At 43.3% G+C, this 24,866-nt stretch overlaps 1 protein-coding gene across 1 annotated transcript in view; it reads right to left on the reverse strand.

The window, feature by feature from the left end:
* RHBDL3 (rhomboid like 3) overlaps nucleotides 1-11,941 on the reverse strand; it is a 138,466-nt gene extending 126,525 nt beyond the window's left edge. Inside the window, exons 1-2 of the mRNA XM_026680801.2 lie at nucleotides 10,850-11,941; nucleotides 6,139-6,288 (exon numbers count right to left, since the gene is read on the reverse strand). Of these exons, the coding sequence (XP_026536586.1) occupies nucleotides 6,139-6,288; nucleotides 10,850-10,981 (282 nt within the window). The 5' untranslated portion in view covers nucleotides 10,982-11,941. The remainder of the gene's footprint in view (nucleotides 1-6,138; nucleotides 6,289-10,849) is intronic.
* Between the last annotated feature and the right edge of the window lie 12,925 nt (nucleotides 11,942-24,866).

Here is a 24,866-nt window from a genome sequence, read left to right on the forward strand (position 1 = left end):
TTTACTATCCTAGTCCTAGAGCCATCTTTAATACTAACCTTCAACCTGAGGGCCTGTTTAATATAATTCTACTCACATGTCCATCATTCCCTTCTAGAATGAACAGATGAAGGGGAAGTTTCCTGCATCTATCCCAATTTTGCAGAAGATGTATTTTGATGGAGACAGTTTGCTACTCTGACAATTCCCAGTCTTCATTTGTTTTTGCTATTTAAAAACTGTCTCACTGGTACAAACCTATAAAGAGCCAAATACAAATTACTTATTTGTATTCTGCCTTTATTATTGAGTAAATAAGTTAATAACTCAAGGAAGCACTCATACCTAGTACTACTTCTCCCTCCTATTTTCTCCACAACAGCCCTGCAGGGTGGATTGGACTGAGAGAGAAGAACTGGTCCAGAGTCACATAGTTTGCTTTCATGCCTCAGGTAGGACTAGAACTCATAGTCTCCTGGTTTTTAGCCTGGTGCCTTAACCACTAGAGCAGACTCACTTTCCCAGTTTATAAACTAAACTCATAACCTCCCAACTTATAAACTAAACACTATTTGAGGGCTTGGAAGACATGATACTGTCAACATTTAACATGAATGGAAGCGGGTCCCAAGGGCAAGAAAGCTGCTATTTTTCAATCAAATATATGGATGCTAATCCTGGCTGCCATGTAGAATCTGCCAACCAGGTATTAAACCTTCTAGGAAAGACTCGGCCCCTTTTCTTCAGCCTTGCTCTCCCAGGATTTCCAATATTTGCAGAGAGCATCAGCCTGCCAAAGGCTTCGCTGGTGTGTCTGTCAAGTAAGCAGACACACCCACACACTGACCCAAATCAGAAGCTGAACTAGGGTCGTATCGAAGCCTCGTGGGACTTAATTCCTGCTGAGCTGAGCTGCGCTGCTCACGCGAACTGGTTGTCTGAAGAGTAAGAGAAGGTCATATGTTTATCTATAATGGATAAGCAATAATGGACCTCTGGCACGATCTGATTGCTGACGATAATAGAATAAATGAATTCATCATTCTTGGGCTCTGGGAAAGTCAGAATCTGAATTTGCATGAATCGTGGTTGCAAACACAGCACGAAAGGAGCAAGTGAGAAAGGGCCCACTGCTTGATGCCAGAGCACATGCTTTGCCCTTGAAAGAGCTCTGGTTTTTCTCCAATTTAACTATCATCCAGTGCTCCAGTGGAACCCATGAAGGGCAATCTCACTTTTACAGAAGTGACAGACCAACTTTGCAAGCGTGAGTTCCAAGTGTGAAAAAGGATCCGTCACTATTTAGCCAAAAGTGCTGCCTGCTTGCTCCATTCTAGTGTTTTTTTTCTTCACTCCTTCATACATCCCAAAGTTATCCTGCAGCCCACAAAATCTCCACCCTGGAACTCTCATCTGGACACTGACAGGGCAAGGCTCATTTGCATCCAGAATACAGGAGGCCCTCAACTTACGACCACAATTGAGCCCAAAATTTCTGTTGCTAAGCGAGAAATCTGTTAAGTAAATTTTTCCCCATTTTACGGCTTTTCTTGCCACATTTGTTTAGTGAATCACTGCAGTTATTAAATTAGTAACATGGTTGTTAAGTGAATCTGGATTTCCCCATTGACTTTGCTGGACTGAAGGTCGCAAAAAGATTATCAGGTCGCCCTGGGACACTGCAACCGTCACGAATATGGACCACTTATCAATCACGTGACCTTGGGGATGCTGCAATGGTCATAAGTGTGAAAAACTTTTTTTCAGCGCAGTGGTAACTGCAAATGGTCACTAAATGAACTGTTGTAAGTTGAGGGCTATCTGTATATTTCCCGTAGCTTGATCTTTCTAATCCTGAAAAGCTTTTGAGTCAGCAGTGAAATCCCTCTGATGGAAAAAAAGGGACTCTGTTCTTTATGAGATGATGTTAGGGAAGAGGCAGGGAGGAAAAAGCACATGCAAAACCAGGCTGCAATCTCTTCTTTTTGCCAGGAAAAAAAGACCGAAGTGGAATGCTAATCAAAAGATGCCATTACTGACAGAACATCCTCTGGATCTCTCCCACAGAATCCCTCAGGCCTGGGCCTTTGACAGCCTTTAATGGAAGGCAATCTTTAATTTGCTACAAAAACCTTCAGCGGATGATTTTTGACCAGCAAGGACCTGTCAAAAATTCCAAGAACTTTTGCATTTTTCCCTTAGTCACTGATCGGTTCCCGGCGATGAAGTTGTTGCAGATTTCATCCTACTATCTCACATTGCTTTTAACGTCTCTGCAGTGGAAAAAGGAACACACCCACCGAGGCTAGCCCAGTATTTGCAAGATGGAATTCAAAAAACAAGATTGGAGACACTTTAAACGCTAGACGTTCAGGGAGCTATAATTAGGGAGGGTTAAAAGCTGGTTTGCTTCTGAAAGGCTGGTTCCGGTCTCTTGTGTAATATTAAATGCAGCTTCTTCTCTCTAATTACATGTATTGTTAAACACAGCTTTCCCAGGTAATAATATCAGGCTTTATGATTACTCCCTGGGAAAGAAATCCAGCAAGTCAAATGTCTTTAAATATTAAGGATGGGTACAAGAGTTAAGGAATCTGATACTTCCACCGGGACTGTGTACAAAATCCTCCTGTAATCACCCTATATTCCTGGGAAATCTGAATTCTGGGCCAACATGGACCTCAGTCTTGCAAAGAACTAGGCGGGGCGGGGGGGGGATTAAACCATCACCAAACCTCCCTTCTCTTAGCTAATATAAGCCTATGACAGGAGACTATCGGCTTCTTGGTCTCAAAAATTCATTGCGTGACTTGAAAAATTTGGAAGCACCGCTGGGCTTTGGGGTCTTTCATGCCTTATTTTTAAATGCTTTATGTTGCTACTCTCTCAATGACAATCTTAGCCAATCACAGCAATAGGGCAGGTACAACTCTCTGAACTACTGCAGGAATCTAAAGTCACTTATTTTGCTCACTCATCTAGAGCAGGGGTCTTCAACCTTGGCAACTTTAAGACTTGTGGACTTCAACTCCCAGAGTTCCTCAGTCAGCAAAGCTGGCTGAGGAACTCTGGGAGTTGAAGTCCACAAGTCTTAAAGTTGCCAAGGTTGGAGACCCCTGATTAGAGGCTTAAGCTATTACATGCAAATAATTGTCCTCTGTGTTTTCTATCAGATCTTGCTTAATTTAAGGGAAGAGAACTTGCCTCCAATATTTTTTTAAAGAAGAAGATAATTTTGCACAGTCTCTCATGGCCGGCATGCTGCTTTCTTGCAGTTTATTTAGTTACAAGGTGGACTAACAGTGTATGAATAAATGTCTATGAAAATTCTCAGTCATCCAGGTCATGGTTGTCCCAAAGGTGCTTTTTCAAAAGGCAACTGGACCTTGTTTTTCTTTGAAGACCTTTCGCTTCTCATCCAAGACGCTTCTTCCGTTCTGACTGATGGGTGGATAAATCCTTGCATCCTCCATCATTCAGTCAGAACGGAAGAAGCTTCTTGGATGAGAAGCGAAAGGTCTTCAAGGAAAAACAAAGCCCAGTTGCCTTTTGAAAAAGCACCTGGACCGTACAGCCATCTCTCTACCAATCAGCAGCCTTCCTGGCTTCCTAGATTTCAATTAGATAATAGGGAAGCCATCGAAAGGGGATTCTTCGGGAGATATAAATTGCCAAGGAGGTTTTAAAAGGGGTGCAGTCACAGCAGCAGGAGCCACCTGTAGTAGCTCAGTCAAAAAAGTGAGCTCAGAAACATCAAGAGACATTCAAAAGTTGTTCTCAAGCTCCCTGAGGATGGGAGGGGGAAAAAAATCCAGAAGCTGCTTTCATAGGGGAAGAAAAAAAAATTAAAAAAAATTGCATCCATGTTTGGTGGCCCTTTGTTCCTATCAGTTGAAGTTTATTTCTGTAATCTCTGAAGTGATCTTTCTGAAATGTTAAACTGCGATGTGATTATGGTAATAATCCTTCCATCCTATGAGGAACTTGTGGGCTCTTTTGCTTGCACAGACGCAGCCACTTTGAGTGATGCACCCACATTAGAAGTGCAGGAAGAAATCTTTCTATAAATAAAAATACCAATCAATAAAAGTGCCAGTAAGAGCAGCAGAAATCTGGGAGATTTACTCCTACAAACTTGTATTTAGGAGTAAATCCTATCAACTTCAGTAGGGCTATCTTAATCCATCCTTGAACCTAGCTTCCGTGTACTCACCCCTAACTCTCATCTTATTTAGCTGTTTATGTTTCAGGATCTAGCCACAAGAGATGCTAGATATTCAGTATCCCATATGGGATGACGGGGTTCTTGTTTAAGACTACATTCGCACAATGCTGTTAGGCACAAGCTTTTGTATAGAAGTCGTGCACACCCAACTCATAGTTAATGTCTGGTTCACTGTGCAAAGCCTGAAAATGGGGTTAGCTGAATGAATGGCAATTTGTTTATTGATATGAGAGACCATGCGTAGCTCGGGGTTGAACTGTGCTTGGTGCTTTCTGAGCTTGGTTGCAAAACCTCAGAGCTTATTTATTTAATTTTTAAAATTGCCCGTCTCTTTCACAAACATTTAGCTGTGGGATATGAGTCATGCCAACACAACCAGAGGTGGTATTCAGCAAGTTCTGACCAGTTCTGGAGAACCAGTAGCGGAAATTTTAAGTAGTTTGGAGAACTGGCAAATACCACCTCTGACTGGCCCCGCCCCCACCTATTCTCTGCCTCCCAAGTCCCAGCTGATCGGCTGGGTCTTCTTTTGTTTCCCTGCACACAGGAGAACGGAGCTGGAAAGCAGGTTAGCAGGGTGGGAAGGGAATGGGGATTTTGCAGTAACCTTTCCCCAGGAGTGGGGAGGGAATGGAGATTTTACAGTAACCTTCCCCTGCCGTGCACACCAAGCCACACCACACCACGCCCACCAAGCCCAGAGAACCAGTAGTAAAAAAAATTTGAATCCCACCACTGAATACAACCATTGTATAGCAATAGCACAGATTTATATATTGCTACATAGTGCTTTATAGCACTCTAGGGGAGGTTTACAATGTCAGAGTATTGCCCCCAACCATCTGGGTCCTTATTTTACCAACTTTGGAAGGATAGAAGGCTGAGTGAACTTTGAGCTGGTCAGGATTGAACTCCTGGCTGTGGGCAGAGTCAGCTTGTAATATTGCATTCTAATCACTGCGCCACCACGGCTCTGTATAAGATCTTGGGGATTAAGATTGCATGAGAAACAAATAGAGTGGGTTTCAATGAGATTGTGCAATGCACTGTCCCTGAAAAATGCTGAGCATGAGTGTAATCCAATCACCCTGGGACCACAGATGAACACACCTCTGCAGAAAGTATTCAGCAACTATTATGCATCATTGTCACACTCACTTTGGGCCTATACACTTACCTTCCTTTTCCCTAAATGAACCTGCCTTATATTGCAGCATAAATGGAGCCAGGCCCAGAGGATTGTACAATAGTTTAAGTTAGCTTGTTATGGCTCTTTTGCCCAACCTTCCACATAATTCCCCATGTCCATATAATTGTGTTTTCCATTTAATGAGTAGAAAAACCAGGGGTGGGATTCAGCCGGTTCGGACCAGTTCACATGAACAGGATGTTAAATTTACATCTGGTTCGCCAAACCGGTGGTGGAACTGACTGGCTCACCCCGCCCCACCCCTCCCAGGAGTCTCCACATGGCTTGCTTTGGATGTAGGTAAGTGCAGGGTCCGTGTGCAGAGGCTCTGGGAGGGCACAAAATGGGCCTGTTTCTGGCTTCCGGAGGGCCTCTGGACCCTAGGGGAGGCTGTTTTCACCCTCCCCGAGGCCCAAGGGTAGCCTTTGGACCCCGAGGAAGGCAAAAAACAGCCCCCCTCAGAAGTTCCGGAAGTCCAGAAATGGGCCTCTGGAGCCGGGGGAGGCCATTTTCACCTTCCCTCCCAGAGGCCTGAGGGAAGCCTCCAGACCCCGGGGAAGGTGAAAAACGGCCCTCCTGGAAGTTCCTGTAGGCCATGCCCACCATGGCCATGCCCACCCAGCAACCGGGCAGTGAACCGGTTGCTGGGATTTTTGAATTCCACCCCTGGGGAAAAAACCCCACCCAGCTCTGGAGACAGGGGTTTTTCACACTAAGCTCCATCTACTGCATGATCTGAACCTACCTTTCTAGCATGCTTCTGCCCTTTGTTTGGTTCGCTCTGTGTTCTGGTCAGGAAAGGCTGCTCAGCAGGGGGCTGATGACTTGGCAACTTTGGCTGTGGATCGCTGGTTGGAGTAGAAGATGAACCTTGGTTCCTTCCCTCTCTAGGGTTCTATAATGCAGGAAGTAATGGGATGCATGGATAGGAAGAAAGTAAGAAACAACATATGGGTTTTCTGTCTGCCACTTGGGCAGAGGTTAACTTAAAATGCTAGCAAAATACAGCAACTCCTTTCTTCAATGGATCAGATGTCATCACTCAAGATGTCTGTTGTACAATCCAGCTTTTATCACCCCAGTCTATCAGATTAGGGAACTCAAGGTGGACAGCTCTCAGTTGGGCAGAGGGTGGGAGGGGTATTTCTCATATGACAACTAAAAATATCAATCCTGAATGAACAAATAAGACAGTTTAGAGCAGGGGTCTCCAACCTTGGCAACTTTAAGCCTGGAGGACTTCAACTCCCAGAATTCAGAGTCATCATGCAGGTGATTCCCATACAAAGTTCAACAAAACCTGTAATGGATTTCTAAGTTCCATGTTTTTTTTTTTCAGATAGGCTGGGAAGTGAGATTTGGGTCTGGAATTCCAAAGTTCCAGGATTTCAAAGGGTTCAGAGATGAAGGGCCTTGTTGCTTCTCCAAGATAACAAACCAAGCCCAACAGAGTCCATCGAAACATAGGAGATTATACTTGACGGAGTGCTATTTCACCCTATGTCAGCAATATCCATAAATATTCATTTCTCCGTTGGTTTTTACCTGGCATTTTATGAGAATTCCTTTCCATGTGTGCACTGCCCATCTAAGCCCATTTCTAATCTGCCATGATTCCTATCTGTGGAATCCTAGCAACTTGTGAAGTCGCTGGGGTTTATTCACAAAGAAACTCTAGCTTCCCTTTTGAGCATGCCATAAATCTGAAGCTGCTTCCATGAAACAGTCCAACTAGTTATACAAGCCTAAAACTAAACTGCTTAGGTTTGCCTTAAGATTACACCACAGCCTGGTCTTCTCCAACAAATGTGTTGATGGGCTAGATAGAAGAATTCAACTCCCATAACTTGTCAATCAGCATGCAAGACCCGAAATCGGAAAAGGCTGTTGGGAGACTGTCTTTATGGTACAGATATCTTTAACAAGTAACAGGACATGCTCCATTTCTTGAACTGCAAAAAAAGTCTCTCAAGAAAAACACCTTCTAAACTTTTGGATAATGCTTGGTTTAACGTGCCAAGTTGGTTTCGTACATGAACAAGGGATGGGGTTTAGTGCACAGGGATATAATATACTCTATTAGTTCAGAGACCTGGGCTTGAACCATGGTTTACAGGCCTTCGATCTAAAAAAGTCCTTTCATATTATTTTCTCAGCTGACTTCCCCCAGTCCCTTATATTTCAGATAATGGCAGGGAGATTCTTAGTTCGCAAAGAGGCCTCTTGGCACTTCAAGATGACTCCATTCCCTAAAACAGTTTTTCCTAATGAGATGCCCTCCTTTGGTCTAATTACAATGTCTGTAGTTAGACCAAAGATGCATCTTACCTGTTTAGTGCACCTGAGGAGCGTGCATGAATGGGTGAGAAACCCAGCTATTGAGACAGGGGGCTTATGCAAAATGGGCAGCTATATCATTTGCATGGGAGGTCTGAGATTTTCCAAAGGTTTTTCTTTCAGTTTGGAGGGGAAGATCTTTGGTTAGTTGGTTGCTTTTTTTTAATTAAGCCAAGCTATTTTAGCTTTAAGACTATTGCTTCCATGCTACTACATTGCTGACTTCTGGCAATCCTGTTAATTTTTTTTAAAGACTTTAAAGAAAACAGGTTTGGGAACTGCAGGAGCCTTCAGAGTTCACAGACTTCACAGCCCTGCCCTATAACCCATACCAAACCTGCTGCCCATTGCCAGGAGAAAAAAAAAGAGAGCAAGAACTGTAGTGGTGCCCCATTCAGACAAAATAAACTTCCTTGAATCTTCTGATGCAGCCCATTTATTTAAAATGATGAAGCATTTATTGAGGAGCTGGGAGAGTTTTGCACACCCCTCACAGAGTGAAACCTGAGGAAGGGTCACACGGATTCCCCTAGGGAGAAGCAAAATGGAATCACTAAGTCTATGAATACTTGGCTTGTTTTTCCAGTGGTCCATTTTCAGAAACACATAGTGCAGAAAAAAGAGGTCTTCTTTAGAATCCTGCCAGAATGAGCATCCACAGAATAACTCCTCGGAATAAGACAATTCACTGTATAGAACAGATGCTTAAATATATGTGCGGTCTATCCCTGGGACCTCTTAGCAATTCATCTTGCAACAACAATGGGTAAGAGCAAAGCAGGACATCTTTAAATCTACCAGAATACACTTGTGACGATGAAGGAGTCCACAAAGGAATGGACGAGGAATGCATCCACAAAGAAAGATGCCATAGTTGGTTAAATAATAAGGTTCTCTGTTTAAGAATCTTTAGAGATTAAGGCTTAAAACTAAGTTAGGCTGCTTAGTAAGATTGGAAGTTCACATTTAACACACAATGTCACAGTGAATGAACATGCATATGGACACATTCTAAGCAGACTGTGGGGCTTCAGATAAATGTAGTTTTGGCAAGAAGTTTTCAGAAATTCTAAAATCTTTTAGATTGATGATTGATAGATAGATAGATAGATAGATAGATAGATAGATAGATAGATAGATAGATAGATAGAAAGAAAGAAAGAAAGAAAGAAAGAAAGAAAGAAAGAAAGAAAGAAAGAAAGAAAGAAAGAAAGAAATTAATTCTTTATTGGCCAAGTGTGATTGGACACACAAGGAATTTGTCTTGGTGCATGTGCTCTCAGTGTACATAAAAGAAAAGATACATTTGTCAATGTTAACATTAACTAAGGAATAAATAAATTGGCAGAGATGAGAGTAATAACCTGTAGCTCTGGCATACATGTTGGGGGAGAGAAGTGATAAAAGCACACATCATGACACAAACCCCTTCGTTTCAGTACTGATATCAGAACACAAGTATGAAAGACTGAGGTTTGCATCATGATGTCACTGCACACATGTCATAGTAGTTTGCACTTATGGCTTGCAGTGAAATCAATACAATTATATTGGGAATTCCCTAAAGGAGTGGTTCTCAATGTGTGGTCTGCAGACCCTTGGTGGGGGGAGGGGGTGCAATGTCATCACAGAGGATCCAGGAAGGCTTGAAAAAAATGTTATGATATAAATCTTGACTTAAGTCTTGGGGTTCCATGGACCATGGTCCATGGCCACAAAAGGTATTTAAATGGGGCCCACACTGAAAAAAAATATTGAAAACCACTGTTCTAAAGAATTCAGAACTTGTTTCAGAAGTCCTTCCAAATTATACTGTATCATGTTACATATTAATGTTCTCATGTCATCAACCAGAGTAAGTTAAGGGAAGGACATTAATGCAATGTACAACAGGAAGCAGTCATTCAGCCAGAGAGGCAGAGTGGCAATGCGTGATAAGCCTGAAGCAATTATCCAGCATTGAAGTAGGAAGTAACAATAGTCTAGAAGATTGAAACACTGGTTTAGCAGGGTTTACACATGACATTAAAGTATGTCTGTTTTAACCCTGCTTTGTTGAATAAATTATTATGGTTGGGTTCACGTATCAGATCCCTCCAAGCAAAGTATGAATTTCCATGATGAATGAAGCCAACCGCCATTCTATTTTTCTATGAAATCTCTCTAAGTAAGCGATTTACGGAACCTGTTTGGTCCTCAAAGCAACCCTGCAAGACAAGTAGGTGAGCCTAAGAGATGGGATGGGCAAAGATCATCCAACGTGTTGTGCAGCTCAGTAAGAGCCATGTGTGAGGCCAAATGAGATGTGTTGACATTCTGTCCTTTTTTTATTGCAATTGCTCATTCAATTTTAACTCAGTTGTTGAGATGCAGGCCAATAACCGCCACTCCTGCACATATATAATTGCAGCCAGTCTATCTTTCTATGGCCCAGACGGGTATTTCCCAACCAATGAATTTTTAGCAATTCAATGCTGACAGGGGAGTTCTGAAAGACCACACATCTGGAAGTTGCCTGGTTTGAGAAACACTTCTGACTATTTTAGGCTGTTGTTAGTAATAAGCATTTGAGAGAAAAGATACATTCAATTTAAAAAGCACTTCTTAAGCCTCATCATTAAAACCAAGAAATGCATCTGTTTTTTTTTTTTTTACTAGCTTTTCCTAACCTGGTGCCTCCGGTTGCAAAAGGACTTCAACTTCCATAATCTCCAGGGTGGCTGTTGTGCTGTTCAACATATTCAGAAGCACCAGGTTGCGAAAGGCGAAATATGCTTTTAATGGGAAGGGGAAACACCACTGGCCATTGTATTTCTTATTCAGCGTCCCAGAGATTGAAAAGGGAGGAGGAGGAAAGAAATCCCTCTTCCCCACCCCGGCTAAAAAAAAAACCCCTCTGGTCCTGTGCACTTTCCGACTGGTGAATTGAGCGAGGCTACTTCCCCGGCAACCTAGCTCAGGAAACCCCCAAACATTCCGGGAAGTATCTTCCGACTTTCTCTTGCTATTGAAAAATCAAATCAAAGAAAGAAATCAAAATTCCCTCTCTGGGATGCTAAGGTTTCCTTTTCAAGAGCTCGAAGCCCCCGGAGGGGCGAGCGACCCCCGTCGGCACTTACGTCCTCTGCAGCGCCGGGAAAGCCCTCCTCCTCCGCGCTCTCCAAGACTTCGATCGCTTCTGCCTCGGAGCAGGCGGCCACGGCGGGGGAAGGTTTGGCAGCTCGGGCCGGCTCCGGCAATCCGTCTCCCATCCTGGGCAGCGGGAGACGAGGCCTCAGCCGCCGATCCCTCTCTCCACCGTTCCCGCTCGGGTGCTGCTTCCTTCTCGGGACCGCGGCCGGCCGAGAAAGGGACGAGCGCGCCCAACTTTCAAAGCCGCCTCCGCAGCGCGCGGTTGTCCCGACGCCCTTCCATTGCCGCTGGCAGCCCGGGGCAGAGGCCAGGTCGCCCTCAGGAGCGGTAACCGTGCAGGGCGCGATCGGGTTCCCCCCCGGGCATGGCTTGCCTCGGCTCCGAGTCCAAGGGGGCTGCTTCGGGATCCGCGGAACACTTGGAAAAAGAGCCGGGAGACTCGGCCAAACTTTGGTCACTCGGGCAGCGTCCTGTGTGCACTTCCCACCAGCAGGGCGAGCGTTTCAAAGCACCGTCGGGCACGGAGTCCGCGCCGTCCCCGCCGCTTTAGTCTCACGGGAAGCCGCGCCGCGCCACGCGGGAAAAGGAGCCCCGCTCTTCCGTGGCGTCCCCGGAGCCATCGCCGCCTTCATCCCTCCCCTTTTCCTGCCTAGGAAACGGGGGCCGCGCTCCTTCCCAAGATTGGCAGCAGGGCGCCTCTCCCCACACTCCCCACCCCGGCTGGCCCACCCTTCGGGGCTGCAGCCCGGGAGGCCCAGGCAAGAGATTTCCTAGCCTGGGATGGGATCCCGGGAGAAGCTCGCTCGCTCGCCCGCCCGCCCGGAGTTGCCAAGCCTTCTCCCGGCCGAGAGGAAGCTTCCTCTTGCTGCGTTTCCAGGCGCTGCAGAGGCGCACAACTTTCCGTCGGCTGTCCCTGGATTGCGGGCGGATCTGGGGCTCTGCGCGGTCGGATATGCCGCCGCGGTCGGAGTGCCTCTCCGGCAGCAAAGCGCCGCAACCCGTCAGCCCGAGTCAGGCGAGGGCATGCGTGCGAAGAGCGCCAGCCCTTTCTCCTTCTCTTCTCCGGTGACCTTGCAAAACAAAAAACAAAAAAAGGGGGGGGGAAGGGTCTACCTCCCAGATGCTCCCCAACCTCCCGGCGTTGACAGATTGGCGATCTCGACGACCTCTGGATGAGCCGGCAACTCGGCGACCCTCCCGGGACAACCGCGCAAAGAACGTGGCCGGCTTGTTGCCCTAAGTCCGCTTTGCGGAAGGCGAAGTAGCCGATGGCTGAGAGAACTCAACGGCGATCGCTTCCAGCAACCCCGGCAGGAAAAAACGATCGGCTCCCAGCCGGGACGAAACGGCAGCAAAGGCAACGAGGCGAAGAACCGACGCTCCGAGCCGGCTGTGGCTCTCGACAGCACGTGGGTTGCCCGGGCTGGCATCTCTCAAGCCCGAGGCTGGGGGGAGGAGGAGGGGGGGCGCTTAGAGGGAGCGAGCGAAGCGCGTCCTCGCCGCCGGCACCGGCCGCAGGAGCGCTGTTTGCTGCATTGCTTCGCCGCCGCCGCGGGGATTTTGCTTCTCAGAGCGGTTTGGCCAAGCGGAGGATTTGCGACTGCCTGCAGGATCTGAGGGGACGGGAATAAGACGGGACGGGACCCGACGCGCCCTTCCTGGACGCCAGCCCAGCAGCCTCCCTTCCCTTCCCTCTAGGACTGCGGGCGGAGAGAGAGAGAGACGCGAGTGATTTATTGGGGGGAAGTTTATTAATCGCCCGCCACCATCCCCCTCTTCCCCCATCCCCCTTCCCGAGGACACCCGAAGCGGGAGTCCCGATTACTTTCGAGAAAGAGCGGGGTCTTCATTAGCATAGCGCCGCCCCCTTGTTTACATAGGGAGAATGACGCGTTGCGGAGCGCACGTGGTCATTGCGCCAGCGGTGGAGATCGAGCAGCCGGCGGATGCGGGGGGGGGGGGGGGGGGGGAAGAGCGAGGGAGGCTTCCCTTCGGAAACCCTCGGGCAGCAGGTGGCGGAGCGAGTTGGGGGCAGAGTAATCCTGCGGCCCGTTCGGTAATCTCCGTCGTCTGTTTGTAAAAATGACAAATGGGGCTTTCCCTCAGAATTGGGGACCTGAAGGCTTGGCTTGGCTTCTTTCTCTGCCCGGGAAGGCTATAAATCAGGGGGTCTTCAAACTTGACAGCTTTAAGACTTGTGGACTTCAACTCCCATAATTCCTCCTCCAGTCATGTTAGCTCAGGAATTCTGGGAGCTGAAGTCCACAAGTGTTAAACTTGCCAAGTGTGAAGACCCTTGGGATGGATGGATCCACCACCGTCTTTAGGAGCCACAGACCCTGGATCCACCTGCAGTTGTTATTCTCAATAGAAGATAGCCTTTGCTTCATCTTTGTATCAGCAGATCTTATCAAGATGCTATAAAGCAGAGGTCTCCAAACTTGGCAACTTTAAGACTTGTGGACTTCAACTCTCAGAATTCTCCAGCATAACATAGCTGGATGGAGAATTCTGGGAGTTGAAGACCACGAGTCTTAAAGTTGCCAAGTTTGGAGACCTCTGCTATAAATAAACAGCTGGTTGAACATAGAATAACAGAGTTGGAAGGGACCTTGAAGGTCATCTAGTCAGTCTTTAATACAGGTAGTCCTTGACTTACAACCACTGTTGAGCCCGACTTCCCCCAGTTAACATTTTTATTGAGTTATAATAAAGTAAAATAAAATACAAAATACAAAGTAAAGAGGAAAGCTGTGGGGAGGGGAAGGGGAAGTGAGGAGAAGATAATAAGAGAAAGTAAAAGAAGCCTTGACTTACAACTTTGTGCTACAGTAAAATAAAGCCTTAACATCAAATCGCAACGTAATTTCTGTAAAGATCTAACAGTCTAATCCAAAGTCAGAGTTTCATTTTTTTCTACATCAAGCACCAAGTTCAGAAGTGGCCTCTATGTGGAAAAAAAAGTACTTATGTTCTTTTGTTTAATCAAAGTGGTCAGTTTTGCCATTTCAGCCAACTCCATCAATTTCTGCAACCCTTCATCCATAGTTGGAATCGAAGTATCCTTCCATTTTTGTGCATACAATAGTCTCACTGCTGTCAACATAATAGTAACAAAGTTCCATTTTTTTCTCTAGTTCTTTTTCCATTAAACTCTAAAGGAAAAGCTCTGGTTTCATTTTTATCTCTGTTTTCAGAAATTTTTGTATTAAAATATGAATCGTACTCCAATTTTTTTTTTTGCTTTATCACATGTCCACTATATACAGGTGAAACTCGAAAAATTAGAATATCGTGCAAAAGTTCATTTATTTCAGTAATGCAACTTAAAAGGTGAAAGTAATATATGAGATAGACTCATGATATGCAAAGCAAGATAGTTCAAGCAGTGATGTGTCATAATTGAGATGATGATTGGCTTACAGCTCATGAAAACCCCAAATCCACAATCTCAGAAAATTAGAATATTGTGAAAAAGTTCAATATTCTAGGCTCAAAGTGTCCCACTCTAACCAGCTAATTAAGCCATAACACCTGCAAAGGGCTCCTGAGCCTTTAAATGGTCTCTCAGTCAGGTTCAGTAGGAATCACAATCATGGGAAAGACCGCTGACCTGACAGTTGTGCAGAAAACCATTATTGACACCCTCCATAGGGAGGGAAAGCCTCAAAAGGTAATTGCAAATGAAGTTGGATGTTCCCAAAGTGCTGTATCAAAGCACATTAATAGAAAGTTATGTGGAAGGGAAAAGTGTGGAAGAAAAAGTGCACAAGCAGCAGAGATTACTGCAGCCGAGAGGATTGTCAGGAAAAGGCCATTCAAAAGTGCTGGGGACTTTCACAAGGAGTGGACTGAGGCTGAAGTCAGTGCACCAAGAGCCACTACACACAGATGGATCCTGGATATGGGCTTCAAATGTCATATTCCTCTTGTCAAGCCACTACTGAATAACAAACATCAGAAGCGTCTTACCTGGGCTAAAGAAAAAAAGAACTGGTCTGTTGCTCAGTGGTCCAAAGTCCTCTTTTATGATGAGAGCAACTTTTGCATCTCATTTGGAAACCAAGGACCCAGAGTCTGGAGGAAGAATGGGGAGGCACACACTGCAAAATGCTTGAAGTCCAGTGTGAAGTTTCCACAGTCTGTGTTGATTTGGGGAGCCATGTCATCTGCTGGTTTTGGTCCACTGTGCTTCATTAAGTCCAGGGTCAACACAGCTGTCTACCAGGAGATTTTGGAGCACTTCATGCTTCCTTCCGCAGACAAGCTTTATGGGGATGCTGACTTCATTTTCCAGCAGGACTTGGCACCTGCCCACACTGCCCAAAGCACCAAAACCTGGTTCAATGACCGTGGGATTTCTGTGCTTGATTGGCCAGCAAACTCACCTGACCTGAACCCCATAGAGAATCTATGGGGCATTGTCAAGAGAAAGATGAGAGACCGAACAATGCAGAAGAGCTGAAGGCCGCTATTGAAGCATCCTGGTCTTCCATAACACCTCAGCAGTGCCACAGGCTGATAGCTTCCATGCCACGCCACATAAAGGCAGTAATTTCTGCAAAAGGGGCCCAAACCAAGTACTGAGTACATATGCATGCTTATACTTTTCAGAGGTTCAATATTGTTCTATGTACAATCCTTGTTTTATTGATTGAATGTAATATTCTAATTTTCTGAGATTGTGGATTTGGGGTTTTCATGAGCTGTAAGCCATAATCATCACAATTATGACAAATCACGGCTTGAACTATCTTGCTTTGCATGTAATGAATCTATCTCATATATTAGTTTCACCTTTTAAGTTGCATCAATGAAATAAATGAACTTTAGCACGATATTCTAATTTTTCGAGTTTCACCTGTATGAATTTTTTCTTTTAGATTATAATTTAATGTGAATTTTAAACCCTTCGTCCACATATTTTCCCATTCTTTGAGCATCACGTTATATCCAAAATTCCTTGCCCACTGAATCGTACAATGTTGTACATGTTCATTTTCTAAATTCAATTTCAATTACATTTTATAGATTTTGGCAATAATATCTTCATCCTTGCCACATAATGAAATTTCCAGTTCATTTTTAACAAAATCAAATCCATGACTTTTTAAATCCAGTTTAAACCTTTCTTTCAATTGTTGCTAAGTAAACCAGTGGCATACCTAACCTTCTGATTCAAGTTCTTTCTTTGTCTTTATTATTGGGTCAACAGTGTGCATGTGTATTTTTTCCTGAGGTCTGAAGGGGCTCATGTGTCCATCCTTCCCATACAAGTTACAGGTAATCCTTGACTTAACAGTTCATTTAGTACCGTTTGAAGTTAAACAGCACTGAAAAAAGTGATGATTGTTTTTTACACTTCCAACCATTGCAGCATCCCCATGGTCACATGATCCAAATTCAGAAGCTTGACAACTGATTCCTATTTATGACGGTTGCACAACATGACTCTGTCAACCACTTGGAGAGCTTAAAGCACTATGAAGCGGTATATAAATCTAAGAGCTATTGCTATTGCAGTGTGGTCACCTTTTGTGAGCTTCTGACAAGCCAAGGCAAGGAAGGCCTTAAAATGGGGTCAAATTCACTTAACAATTGTCTTGCTTAGCGACAGAAATATTGTGCTCAATTGTGGTCGTAAGTTGAGGACTACCTGTACTGCAATTTCTTTCTGTCATGTTAATACAAAATTTATATATACAGATACTCCTTGGAGAAGTTGGTGATAGAAAAAATAGCAATGTAATGTCCTCTTCTTTTGTAAAGTCTCTCTTTCTCTCTCTATACCTCTCTTCACACACACACACACACACACACACACATTCTGATTTATCCCTGCTTTGCTTCACAGGAAAACAGATGGCAGAGTGCTATTAAAGTGTGTGTATGTTTAATGTTTCTACCTTCGGGCTTATCACTTCATAGTATAATTCCAAGTTTGCATTAAACATCTGCCTCTTAGTAATTTGTTTCATTTCTTTAAATATCAATTATTACCTTGCTATTAATTTTGGAATCAACCATTAAAGTCCATTTGACACCTGGATGATTAACGTTTCGGGGCTGAATTAATTTCTGCTCTATGACTCTGCATCTGCCATTTCCCAAGTGAAGAAGGAAAAGCTCACCACTGCATGTGAACCAAAAGGATGGGCATTTTTTCCCCCACTACAAAATGTTTCCATAAGAACCCTTCAAAGGATGGTGATGCATTTTTCCTTTCACAAGAATATTTGAATAGCTCTCCCAAATCAGAACAGATTCCCTCTGAACAAATGTTGTGTTTCCACTTTTGAAATTTGTAGACGGCACAAAGGCAGGGACTTCAAATATCCCCATTCAGAAAGGAACTGCCTAGAATCTTGACTAATAGTTCTCGATAATCTGTTTATTTCAGAAACAACAACTTTTGTTTTATTGGTCTGTAACATGTGGTTTTATTTAGTTTACCTCTCTCCTCAAGTCAATTGCCCAATTTGTTCAGACTCCAATGTGCTGCAGAAAGACTTCTGGCCAGAAAGCCCTTTCAAAGTTTCCATAGTGTTATGTTGTGTGCCCAAGAAAATGAGGAACTGTGCTTTCAAGATGTGATTGATTATGTGCCATCAAATTGCTTTGGACACCTAGTGACCACTTAGATATATTTTTCTTCAAGAGGATCGGTCCCTAACCTGATTTTTCAAGTCTTCCCACATCACCATTGTAATGGAGTCCATCCAACTTTGCTGCTGGTCATCCTTGTCTTCCCTTTCCTTCCAACTTTCCCAGCGTTAATGCCTTCTAGGTCTTCACATAATGTGCCTGAAATATGATGATTTGAGCCTGGTCATTTTGTGCCCTTTTTGATGATCCGTTTGTTTGTTGTCATTTGTCAGAAATGGTGCAGGGTCTCCCGCCTGGGCAGGGGGTTGGACTAGAGGACCTACAAGGTCCCTTCCAACTCTGATTATCTGTTATCTGTTGTCTTGTTTATGCCTGGTATTCTTATGAGTCTTATCCAACACCACAAAGTTCAAAACTACCAATACTCTTCTTATCCTGCTTCAACTTGCATTCACGTCTCAAGGAAACATACTGACTTCTGACTACAAACCAGGGTTCTTACTCATGGCAGCATTGACACGCGTTCCTCCTGTTCTTAAGTCTATGAAAAAGAATATCAGGAATAGCAGTCCTGTCCTCACAACAAAGCTTTACTGTACCTTAGCAACGAGAGTGGGCATCTTGTTCTCCTTACAGGTTTAAAAGGGTAGAGTTCCAGGAAATGATTGGTGGATTTTCCACCTTCTGTCTATTCCCAGAAAGGGTCATCTGTCTGCAGGAAAAACCACCACCATGTGGGACAAGATACGGTTTCTGCCTCTAGTCAAATTTTTTGCTGTTTGGGATGGGGGTGTGGGGTTGTCCTAAGACTATCAATCATCTCATGAATGGAAAATACATGTAGTCCTTGACTTATGAGCACAGTTGAGCCCAAAATTTATGTTGCTAAGCAAGACACATTGGTAACTAACTGGATTTTGCCTCATTTTTACCACCCTTTTTGCCACAGTTAAGTGAATCACTGCAGTTAGTAACTTGGTTGTTAAGTGAATCTGGCTTCCTCATGGACTTGTCAGAAGGTCACAAAAGGTGATCACGTGACCTTGGGACACTGCAACTGTCGTAAATATGAACCAATTGCCAAGCATCTGAATTCGGATCACGTGACTATGGGGATGCTGCCATGGTCATGTGAAAAATGGTCATAGGTCACTTTTTTCAATACTGTTGTAATTAGAATAGAAACAGAACAGAAATCTTTATTGGCCAAGTGTGATTGGATGCACAAGGAATTTGTGTTCGGTGGATAAGCTCTCAATGTACATACATACGCTATAGAGCACTGCACACCAGAACAATTAGACACAAGGACAGTTTTTTCCTGAATGCCATCATTCTGCTAAACAAATAATTCCCTCAACACTGTTCAACTATTTACCAAGTCTGCACTGAATTATTTGTTTACTATTAACTTTCTCATCACTCCTTATCACCCATCCCCTCCCACTTGTGACTGTATGACTGTAACTTTGTTGCTTGTATCCTTATGATTTATATGGACTGTTTCCTAGTATGATTTGATTGCTTATTGTACCCTATGACTATTATTAAGTGTTGTACCTTATGATTCTTGACTCTTGATAAATGGATCTTTTCTTTTATGTACACTGAGAGTATTTGCACCAAGACAAATTCCTTGTATGTCCAATCACACTTGGCCAATAAAAGAATTCTAATTCTAATTCATACAAGCAACAAGTGATACATCATGATCATAATCACTATAAAGGTCGCTATGTGTATAGTTGTAAGTTGAGGACTATTTGCATTTTGTTCAATGCATGTATATTTTAAGCACATTTCCAACATTTCCTGTTACAGAAAACCCACTGTAAATATATGAGCCCAAAGCCATCTAAGAAGACATAAAAGCTGAATCTTCATCATTCTGACAACTTTTCAATGTCTTAAATCTGCTTTCACATTTTCTTTTCTTCACCACTGATTCTTATAAACTTGTATATGTCTTTCTTAAACTGGAGGAAGTTTACCTGTGGTTAACAGGTACATCAATCTCATATTTTTTGTGTAACCTCTAGAATCCCCATCTTTGTCATTACTTAAAAGTCCCTTAACCTTCAAAGAAAACAGATGGGTTCGGATGAGGAAAAGAGCTTTTTTGATGGGGCCACCCCATCCTCTCTTCTAAGAGGCCCCACTGGTGCCCACATCATTCTTTTTTGACTGACTACCTTGTTTCTACCTAGTTTGTACTACATGATGTTTTGTTTTTGCATGTACAGGTAGTCCTCAACTTACAACAGCTCATTTAGCGACCATTCAAAGTTACAACGGCACTGAAAAAAGTGACTTATGACCATTTTTCACCCTTATGACTGTTGCAGCATCCCCAGGGTCACGTGGTTTACATTCGGATGCTTGACAACTGGTTCATATTTATGATGGTTGCAGCGTTCCAGGGTCACGTGATTCCCTTTTTATGACCTTCTGGAAGCCAGATTCGCTTAACAACCATGTTACTAATTTAACAACTGCTGCAATTCACTTAACAAATGCAGCAAGAAAAGTTGTAGAATGGGGCAAAACTCACAACAAATTTCTCACTTAAGCAACGTAAATTCTGGGCTCAATCATGATTGTAAACCGAGGACTACCTGTAGTGGATTTTATTTTATATCTTTTAATGCAATATTTATCTTTCAGTGGGCTCTGTTGTAAACGTGCCAGAGAGCTTTGGCTATTGGACAGTTTCGATTATTTAATAAATTAATGAAATAAACACAACAGCCTGCAGTAAATGGCAAAACAGTGAAAGCGTAGCTCTGCCCTCCAGAAGGTAGACATGGTTTGAGCTGAACCATTTGGGATTCAGAGGGTAGCTTAAAGTGCACCAGTTAGGCAACAATGTGAACTTTTTAAATATTTCAGCAATTGGGGCAATATTCAGTACAGTCTGATCAGAAGAATTCTTTCCTGTTGTAAAATGAGTCAAGAGACAGATAGCAGGAATTGCAGCAATATCACTTCACGGTCCCCTGTCCAACTTAAGGTTTCTCTGTAGGAGATGACCAGGCTGAGCCCATGGGTAGGATCGAACGCATCATCGGTCATGAATCCCTTTGCTCTCACAAGAGATCTAAAAGAGCCTACCTTGAATTCCATTGATTCTTATCTACCGCCAATTTGCTCTGACTGTTAGTAGTTCAGATTCTTGTAAAGAGCTTCAGCTTGCAATAAATATTTATATCTATTTGAACTGCCTGGATATCCTGATTTCCCTGATGCTAAGATGGGTGGGCTGCTAGGGGCTCGCAGAGGTTCAGGAGAACCCCTAGCTAAGGTTCTGTGCAGTTCGGAGAATCCCCCAAATCCCACTCCTGGCTGGCCCCACCCACCCTGCCCCTCCCAGGAGTCTCCACGTAACCTATTTCGGATGCAGCTAAGTGCAGGGCGCATGTGGGGAGAGTGAAAAATGGGCCTGCCGGAAGTTCAGGAAGGCTGGAAAAGGGCCCGTTTCTGGCTTCCAGAGAGCCTCCGGAGCCCGGGGAGGCCGTTTTCGCACTCCCAGAAGCTTGAGGAAAGCCTCCGGAGCCTGGGGAGGGCAAACCGCCCCCAGCCGTGGTGTAGGAGGCCGACTAGGCCACACCCACCATGGTCACACCCACCCAGCAACCAGACAGAGAATCTTTTGCTAACATTTTGGAAGCCCACACCTGGATAAGTACAATCTCTTAGCATACAGGTAGCCCTCAACTTATAACCATTTGCTTAGTAAGTCTAAAGTTACAGTGGCACTTTAAAAAGCGACTTATAACCATTTTTCACACTTACAACTGTTGCAGTAGCCCCATGGTCATGTGATCAAAACTCAGGCACTTGGCAACCGGCATGTATTTGTGACAACTGCTGTGTGTCCAGGGTCTGTGATCTCTATTTGTAACCTTCCCAGCTGTCTTCTGACAGGCAAAGTCAATTGGGGGGGAGCTGGATTCGCTTAATGACATGATTCACTTAACAACTGTGACAAAAAAGTCATAAAATGGGCCCAAACTCACTTAACTGCCTTGCCTAGGAACAGAAATTTTGGGCTCAATTGCGGTCATAAGTCGAGGACTAAACATGAAATGGATTAAACAAAGATATACCGCTCAACATCTGTGTTTCCAATGTTCATGTTTTGTCATCTCTGCAGTGTCTTGGGGAAGGTGATAAATATACTCTTAAAATAAATGTACAACAGATATGCATTAGAAACACAGGATTAGCATGAGAAAATGCAGCCTTATATTAAAATAAATGGGGGGGAAAAGCTTCAAATGACAGAGATAAATGCAGAAAAGTATCAGGACTAAGTAGGACATTCATCAGAAAAATTCGGGGCCGTTTAAGGTTTTGATGGTTTAAAACAGCATTCTATGCTCCAAACTAAGAACCAGCTCATTGTTCATGTAAGAATATATATGTTTTTTCTAGCAATTTCTTTTTTGCTGCCTTTTTTCCCCCTTAGGCATTTTAATCTAACAATAGGAATATTTTATTAATCAAAACTCTTAGTGGCAGTAATGGTACTTTTTATTGATTTCAGGTTTGTACCCAGTTTTTTAATTTAGTATACCATAATTCTTCAATTGTGCATCTCTCATCTAATATAAACATTTCAAGCAAACTAGTTAACATTCAAGGCAGGTTAGCAATCTACAGTTTCTAAGTACTCATAGGAGAGATTCCTACATGCAGTTTAACCTTGGCTGGATGTCAATAGTACATATAAAGATAGTCAAATAATTAGTCTCCAAGCAGGAAATAGCCTGCTTGTTTTTTTTGTTTTTTGTTTAAACCTAATAAAAGATGGTACGAATTATACCTATCTGTACATGCATCAAGAATCCTGCATCTAAAACCATGCTTTAGGCCACAATCCTACACAATCCTTACTATGCTTTGTAGTAAATACAATTGAATTTAGTGGGACCTGTTGCTGGACAAGATTGCACAGCTTAAATGGCATTATTCCCATGACAGCAACTACACAATAATCTCACCGTGTTCTATCTTTATGAGTAGTGTTCCTGTTAATACCAATTCAAAGGAATCGTTTGTAAAATTGTGGGCTGATAATGTAACACCTTTGATTAACACTCTTTCTCTCTGGTACACAGTCACACACCGTTGAGTTATTTCAGGAGGTGAAAATATCTCTGTAAAAAAACAGCAGTCAGATATCTCTAGTTCTTTGGGTATCACTTATCTTGATCAAAAGTGTGTAATCCGCAGCTCCAATTCTAACTAAGAAATCTGAATATGTGAGCTACCATTGTCTCCTTCAGAAAAATTACATTTTAAAAAAAAATTAAGGAATTGTGCTGTCTATTCACACGACCTCTTGAGATGCATTTGATTTAGACAGGTTTATGTCTTCCTTACTGAGTCCCAGATGATTGGAGTTTGTGAACTGATCATCAAGAGAGAGTTGTGTGAGAACTCTGGAAATACATAGGTCTTGTATTTCCATGAAGTTTTACGAATACAAGCAAGCCTCCTTCCCTGATATTGAAGTCAGTATTATGATTTTGAGAGGGTAATATGTTTAATGATCTAATGTAATAACACAGAAAGGTCAATTCATAAGTATGCAATAATAAGTGAGTGTTAGCAACCTGAGGAAGCTTAGAGGCCTGAACCCAAACAGAAACATTAATTTCCTTATTGAAAGAGGTTCAAGTGAGCTTTGTGTTTATCTTAAGACATGTTCCTCTTTTTCCCCCTGGATACCTAGTTGTCTTTTTATTTTCAAATAGAAAAATACAATCTGAAGACTTCGGTTTGTCGGCCGCGGCGGCAGGGATTTTAAGCTGCGCGATCCCCTGCCGCGCTAGCCGTTTTTGGGGCTCCGACCCTGGCCGGGTGCGGAGCTAGCTGCCCTGCAGGGGCAGCTGAAGGTAGGGAGATCCGGAGAAGGGTTTGGGGTGTTGCAGACCCCCTCCCTGGCGGCAGAACCCCTTTTCCCAGGACGGTGCAGCGGCGGTCCGTAATGGCCGCCACAAAGAAGCTGGCAGCCGGGTAAGAATGCGCAGGAGGAAGTGGAGAAAGTGATTGAGAGGAGAAAGTTTTTCTTGGCTCCTAGGACTCTAAGACATATTTAATAAAATTCCTGAAAAGTATGACTTTCTGAATAATACCTGCCAGAAGAGGAAAAAAGCGGCTGCTTGAAGGTGCTGAAAGGATAGCTTTCCTCTTTTCCTACGGAATAAATAACTGGATATTAAGAAACCTATTTTTTTAGGTGGAAATTGGTTTTAAGCGATGTAAGTCAGAAAGAAGCAGATGAAATAATAATAATGATATTGAATAAGAGTAAAGAGAAGTAAAGAGAAATTGAATAAGAGGTTTTGGTATATTATATGGAAATGGTTTAAAACAGAATCATAATTTATCTGACTTGTTAAATTTACAAGGAAAAAGGTTTAAACATGTAATGAATAATGATAATTTGTGTGTTTTAAAAATTAATAAAACTTGTCTTAAAAAAAAAAAAAAATACAATCTGAACAGGTGGCAGTTCTTCACTGACTTGTGTCAGCTCTACAGAGTAGATCAGACTAAGAAACCAGTGCTGTGTAGGTCAGGATTACTTTTATTGTGTCAGAATCATGCAAGTCTGAATTTCCCCTCCCTCAGTTTATCATTGTGTGAGTTTAGGAGGGGCTTGTCAGACACATTCCCTTAAGTTCTTTTCTTGGTGGGCTCAAGCCCCTCTTATCTGGCCTTGCCTTGCCAGCAGCTCTTCACCCTGATTTCAAGGCCATTCCTCCTTCCCTCTACCTTGTTAGTACTTCCTCTGCCTTGTTAGTACTTAGACAGGACTCATCCAGGACTGTAGCTTAGAAAGAGATTGAAATAAAAAAGATAACTTAGAAGAAGACAATGGCCAAACACTTCTAGCTTGTGCCATGGAAATTATGGGGATTTGGCCATGAACTCACAAGGATCATTCAGGGGGGAGGTTTACCTCTTACTGAAGCAAAAGCTAAGTGGAAGGAACCAGCAATGCCTTCTACAAGAGAAAACACACAGCACCCTCATTGTAGGAAAAAAACTATTTAAGGATAAAATACTCAGCTTGCATGTTTGTATGTGTGTGTGTGTGTGTGTGTATGTTTCTTTGCAAAATGTCTTTTCTTCTTTCTTGCACATAACATTCATGAGGTAGAACTCAATTCTATTTGTTTAGAAAGAGGACAAGTTATTGTAGGAAAAACACAATGAAGATATACAAAAAGATGTATTGTATGCAGCAATTGTGAACAGAAAAAAGAATAGAAATGAACCAATCCCTTTCCCCTAAGTTTTAATGTTGTGAAACCAAGAAAAAGATGTTTTTCTTGGTTTTACAACATTAGAACTTAGAGGAAAGGGATTGGTTTGGTTCATTTCTAT

The sequence above is a fragment of the Notechis scutatus genome, chromosome 2, assembly GCF_049901735.1.
Source record: "Notechis scutatus isolate UNSWTSFEM ecotype Mainland chromosome 2, rNotScu1.2, whole genome shotgun sequence".
NCBI classification, from domain to species: Eukaryota; Metazoa; Chordata; class Lepidosauria; order Squamata; family Elapidae; genus Notechis; species Notechis scutatus.